General features: G+C 35.7%; 1 protein-coding gene across 4 annotated transcripts; it reads right to left on the bottom strand.

Moving 5' to 3' along the window:
- Positions 1-1,821: 1,821 nt before the first annotated feature.
- On the bottom strand, positions 1,822-5,563 carry LOC110912866 (protein translation factor SUI1 homolog 1). Of its 4 annotated transcripts, none has more exons than XM_022157691.2 (5): positions 5,418-5,562; positions 4,864-4,963; positions 4,574-4,779; positions 4,436-4,489; positions 1,822-2,039 (listed from the first exon to the last, which is right to left on the bottom strand). In XM_022157691.2, exons 2-5 carry the CDS (start codon positions 4,898-4,900, stop codon positions 1,995-1,997), a joined length of 342 nt encoding a protein of 113 aa, XP_022013383.1. In that variant the 5' UTR covers positions 4,901-4,963; positions 5,418-5,562; the 3' UTR covers positions 1,822-1,994. The 4 variants fall into 4 exon arrangements, with proteins under 4 accessions (XP_022013383.1, XP_022013384.1, XP_035839882.1 ...); XM_022157692.2 differs by having other exon boundaries at positions 5,423-5,518; XM_035983989.1 differs by lacking the exon at positions 1,822-2,039 and adding an exon at positions 2,583-2,716 and having other exon boundaries at positions 5,423-5,527.
- Positions 5,564-5,980: the final 417 nt, after the last annotated feature.

The raw sequence follows: 5,980 nt of genomic DNA, 5'->3' as shown, positions 1-5,980 counted from the left end.
CTTTAAAATACACCACCCCAATAAAGTTTTAATCCTTATTACAGATAAGCCCCTTGGCTTTTGGGTTTCCCATAAAACACCCTAAACTATTAATCTAGTATCAACGGTCTTTAATGGTTCCAAAAAAACTTCCATTTGTTTAAGTTGTGGGTGTGACCTTGACACACCCGACGTTTTGCATTACTCGTGCATTTGTATCGAAAAAACGGGAGGAAAACTTCATATGGATGCTACATAGGAGCTGGCACCGTTGCGGGCGGTGCCAGTCGAGATCACTGAGGTCATGGACCCGCTAGAGCTGGTCCCCCAAGAGAAGCAGCAGGGGTTGCCACAATCCTCCACACGTTTACCGAGCTGTGAGGCTGCCAACGACACATGTCCTGCTTGAGGGGGCTTGCTCCTGCAGGAGGCACATCAATATTCTCGTTGAATCGATCAGCTTGAGAGCCTACTGATGTGGCTGGTTGACAGCGAGGTTGACATATCACGCGCTGCAGGTTTCGACCCTCCACCACTACCACGACCACGACAGTATCCAGATCCTGACCCGCCATAGTCGTGATTGTTGCCTGTTTTTTGTATTTTATATTCAGTTGCATTTTTGTTATGTATGTACAAACTGATATCATATATTTACACTTTCGGGTGTTTATAATTATAATGTTTTTCAGAATGTTTAGTTTGTTTGGTTGGTTACGTATCGTTCGATAGTTTGGTTATGTATCGTTCGATAGTTTGGTTTCGATTAACTAACGAATTTAACAATGTTTTTATTTTAAAAAATAAATTTTTTAATTAAATTTTTATAAAACTTGTTAAAACGATAAAATATTGTCTAAAAAGGTTTGAAATACTTAAAAAATAATTATATACGTTTTTCATCTATACTTGCACATATGGGCAACATGCAAAACAAAATCTGCCCAAGTTTAGAAAAAAAAAAAAAAAAAAAAAAAAACTCATGTGTAACATGTATACGAGGCGCATTGGGCTATACGCCACATATAGCATAGCCGGTAGACAAAAACTTGACATGGCAAACTCTGATTTTTAAGGTTAAGGTCTATGCGCTCCATATGAACCTAAACGAGACGTATATGTGGCCATTGGGTGTTGAATTATAATGGTTGAGTATCATTAAGAAACAACAACCAAACTGATGAAAACTATGGGTTACGAGGTAACCGATTACCCGATTTTCCAAAGTCGAAACCCAATCTAGCCGAATAAAAAATAGCGGATAAGGCTGTTACTTTTTCCACAGGCCAAGTTTCCGTGAAGCACATGTTATTTTTTAATACTATTTTGTTATTATTATTTACAATGGTGCAGACCCAGATGTTAAAATTTAGGCTGATTTGGAGTTTAAAAATTAATAATCTTAGGGGGTGGGGTTAGCATGGAAGAACACTAAGGAGTCAAGAGTATGAGATAATAGGCCTAACAAAAGTCAAAGGTCGTCTTCCAGTACCTATAGCTATTTCAACATTGTACAAAGATATGTTGTTGAGGTTTGTTCATCTGTCACCGTCATATAATAATATGATAATTTTGCCACCATGTGCCACAAACTCAACCCTTAAACCCAACACAGACGATGCCTGAAAGCTTCAACTTAAGTAAGGTGTAGTAGTTTCAAACGGTCTCTGCCATCCAGTGCATTTAAATGACTGATCATAATTGACAAGACTTTTTGGATTTAAGCATTTGATTTTTTTTTTTTTTTTTTTTTTTTTTGAGAAATAATCACTGTGAAAACATTTTCAAGTCAATCTAACAATTGATTAAATGACCAATTGACATAGTTTGATCTGTACCCACTTAAAAATAAACAGAAACTAAAGTAAAATCCAAGCTCACAAATATCAAATACAGCACAAAGTGATTATTACAATATGTTTATTCTTCACAATTCATAATCCTGGTACTAGATCTAATACAAGTATCAAACAGACCCTTAATCACAACCTCACAAAACCAGTGGCAGCAGCAGCTCAGAAACCATGAATCTTGATATGATCCTTCTTCACTATACCCGCCTGCACAATACCAAACCATATTAACAATACAATTAGAGCTATATACAATTATCAGATCATACAACAAACAATTTCATATAACTGGAATCTACAACTGAATTCCATTCCAAACTCATTTACTTACAAATGGGTAGAATGTTACCCATGTTTAGTTTTAATACATACAACTTGCTAAATTATTTATTTATCATATAACCTAACATACAACTAAAACATTACGACTCATTTTTCACACATCGAGTATTTATTAAAAAAAGAATAAAATGCAATTTTACCCCCTGGGGTTTTACCCCCTAAAACCAAAATCCTGCCCCTCCCTCTGTCAAGTCAACGGTAGTTTGACTGTTAGTATTTTGTGAAATGACGTTTATACCCCTGTTTCTTCCCCAATTAAAACCCTAAATCATCAACTCTTCTCTGCCTTTATTATAAATCAGAATAACAAATCATTTTACTAATATGGATGAGCTGAAAATGAAATCACACAACAAAACCCATATAAAACTGCATACTTTTATCATCGTTTGCTGCACCAAACCCACTGACCCACATGTTCTTTACGCTCAAATCCATATTAGTATATTACCCGAAAGGTATCTTTTGTCCTTCTTTGAATAAAGGCAAGAGGAGAGTTGGAAGATTTCCATATGATCGACTGTGAAAGCTATGGTTGTTCGCTGTATGAAGGGGAAATGCTGAATAGAACAGTCATGATAAAGAAAATGCATCGAAATAACTTGCAAACATAACAGGAGTTCCAAGAACAGGTTAATCTCTCCCTCCCTCCCTCTCTCTCTCTCTCTCACACACACACAAATCGCAAAACCAAACACCCCTGAATCGAGTTTTATTTGAAGGTTCAAGTGGTTGGGAGACTGAATATATTGAGTTAAATTTTTAGCTGCGAGTTGGTAACTTTTGAAACAGGTGAATGAAATCGCCGGAAAAGATAGGTTGCCGCCAGAAACGATGAGTTTTATTCACCGGAGTTATTTATTTACTGATTTGGTTTTGATTCGGTTTTTCAGCAGCCGATAATGGTTAAGAGTGTTAAAATCAATGGTGGAACAAATGAATAATCTTTGTTTGATGTCTTGATAATGTTTAGTGCTAATTATATGAATATTGATTTTGGAAACAAAGAAATAAATTTTGTACGGATGACGATGATGATGAAGGGTTGATGTATTATTCTAAAAAAAGTATCTTAATCTATGCCGTTGTAGCGGTCCAAAATCGAATAGCGGTCAAGGTCCGCTATATGATATATAGGTTATAGCGGTGGTATAGCGGTGATAAAGCGGTAATTTTTATACCATGCATAATTTATGTATTTATATATATATATATATAAATTATCTTTGAAAAATATTAAAAACCTGTTGCAAATCTAACATAATGTAAGACACTAACTCAGTCAAACACTAATAGTAACTTTGAAGTATTTAATTTAAGAATTAACACAATCAAACACCTACCTGCGTTATTGTGTTGACTGTTGAAGAAAACAAAATTCGAAACCAAGATGAACTGTGAGTATCAGACGAGGCACTAGCTTCCAGCGATTGAAAGATTTAGCTTCGATTTAGGTTTTATTTTGCATTTGAGTCTTATTATTTTGCATTTGGGCCTTTACCGCTAAAATCCATGCTATAACCGCTATATAGGTTGCCAAATAGCGGAACCGCTGTAGACCACCGCTGTTTGGACCACTACACACCCTGAGGTCCACTAACCGCTATAGCCGTGCTATAGCACCGCTATTGACTGCATAGATTTTAATTATTCTAAAAAGGTGAAATGACCATTTTACCCTTTGACCGTTAGTGGGTAACTGTTGACTTTAACAGAGTTGGGTGCCGGGGGTAAGATTGAGGCAATTGGCATTCGTCTGGAGGTAGGGCAGCAAGATTTTGGTTTTAGGGGGTAAGAGTGTCAGCAGGGTAAAACCCCGGGGGGGTGGGCATTTTACTCTTAAAAAAATAATATCTTGAACAAAATGTTTTTCGGGTCAACCCCACGTATCAAGAATTTACAAAATAAAAATAAAAACCCAAACTTATTTTTTTACAATCAGGTTGAAAGTCACCCCAAATGTAATTTTAATAATGCATAAAGCCTTCTAGTTTGTTTTATACAAAAGTTAGAATATAACTACAATAATATGGATTATGTAGTAACTTTTACACCAACTATAATTATATTGGACAACAATCATTTCAGATCAATCCAACCCCGCTAGTTTCGACAAGTAAAAAAATACGTTTTGAACATAAACAGTTTTGACCTGTTACCCAAGTCGCCATTATACCCACCTAACAAGGCATCATCTGTGAACAAGACTATTAATTTGTGCGAGTGGAGTTTGTTTGCTAAAAGAGTATATGAAAGATAACCTGAATAAGAAAGCTAGAGACGTTCTTTCTCTGATCACCTTGAAGCTGAATGACCTTTAAAAACAACATTAAAAAACATGTAAATGACAAATTTAGGAGTAATAATCATCCAAATCCTACAAGATTCACAATAAAAACCTGGCCTAGTTCAGAATCCTGAACAACAGTGCCATTGCAGCAGAATTCTTTCTTCAGGTCCTTCAAAATCTTATTGTAACTATAATCTTTTTTTAAACCCTGCACAGTTGTCAAACTTTTCCTACCATTGCGTTGCTGGATGCGAATATGAACGTACTCTTTTGACCCAGCACCGGAATCCTCAGCACTAGCTTCAGCAAACGGGTCTATGAAAACATCAGAAAATTAAAATTAATATAATAATAACAATTTACGAAACAAGATACACGAACTCAGCAGATGGTGCTTACCAAAAGCAGAGGGAATCTGGAGGTCGAGTTCAGACATGAAAATTAGCTGGTAAAGTGAAACGGCGACCAAAGCTTTTCTCAACAAATATGTTGCTCAGATCTAAATAAAAAAAAAAAAATTACTGTTAATAGTATAAATATAACCATCAGCAACACTAAAATGCCTGACTAAAAACCAATGCAATTTTCAAAACAGCCCAGGTATATCAACAATGAAACCAAGAACCTCTGGTAATAGCAAATTGTTTTATAATATCAATCTTTATTCATTTCCTAAATCAACATGCCAATAACCCAACGAATCAATAATGATCACAAAAACCCTAAATTCTCTATTATAGAATACATAATCAGTAACAGATGTATAATCAAACAATAATACTCCCAAATAAAAAGGCTCAAACAGTCTACAAAAGAGATCGATCATAAAATTAGGGGAAAATGATAAACAAAAACCTCATTAATCATACGATTGCAGCTAATAAAACGAAAGATCATATGCCAGACGAAATATAATCGATAAAAAGGTCTTAATTATATACAAAGAATAATACCTGACCGGCGATTAGGGTTTTGAATGAAGGCGCACGAGTAGAAGACTAGGATAGAAAGAACAAACCCTAAAAACAACAGTCGGTTCGATCGACAAAAGAGGACGTTTATGGACACATAAAAGCTAGGGGCGTGAATTTTTGACACGACCCGAAAACCCGACATAAACCTAACACGAAATTCGTGGATTTACACTGTGTTCCAGAGTTTACTAACGGAAGGAAAGGAAAGGAAACAGAAAGAAAGTAAAAATATTTTGTGTTCCAGAGTTTCATTTAAGGAAGGAAAAGAAAGGAAAATAAAACATGTCGTGTTCCCGAGTTTCATTTAAGGAAGGAAAAGAAAGGAAATGACAGGAAAACTAGGCTAAATTCTTTAATTTTTCTTTCCTTCCGATTTGGGAGGAAACGGTGGGAAAGTCATTTTTTTTCCTTTCTCGTCCTTTCCTTTCTCACGTTTGCTTTCTTTTCTTATCCCTCGTTAAGTTAACTCGGGAACAGAGCGTTAGGTTTAGGTTTAGTCTAAACGGATTCGGGTCAGTAGGTTGAACCCGCAAACCCATTTA

This window comes from Helianthus annuus, chromosome 15 (genome assembly GCF_002127325.2).
Source record: "Helianthus annuus cultivar XRQ/B chromosome 15, HanXRQr2.0-SUNRISE, whole genome shotgun sequence".
In the NCBI taxonomy this organism is placed as follows: Eukaryota; Viridiplantae; Streptophyta; class Magnoliopsida; order Asterales; family Asteraceae; genus Helianthus; species Helianthus annuus.
Note: the sequence above shows the minus strand (reverse complement) of the source record. Positions and strands in the feature narration are given on the sequence as shown.

Excerpts from the sequence above, each read along its gene's own strand:
- LOC110912866 (XM_035983988.1), bottom strand. The coding sequence starts at position 4,900 with ATGTCTGAACTCGACCTCCAGATTCCCTCTGCTTTTG. Across the intron at positions 4,780-4,863 it reads CCAGATTCCCTCTGCTTTTG|ACCCGTTTGCTGAAGCTAGT; the intron begins GTAAGCACCATC and ends ATGTTTTCATAG. Across the intron at positions 4,490-4,573 it reads AGGATTCTGAACTAGGCCAG|GTCATTCAGCTTCAAGGTGA; the intron begins GTTTTTATTGTG and ends TTGTTTTTAAAG.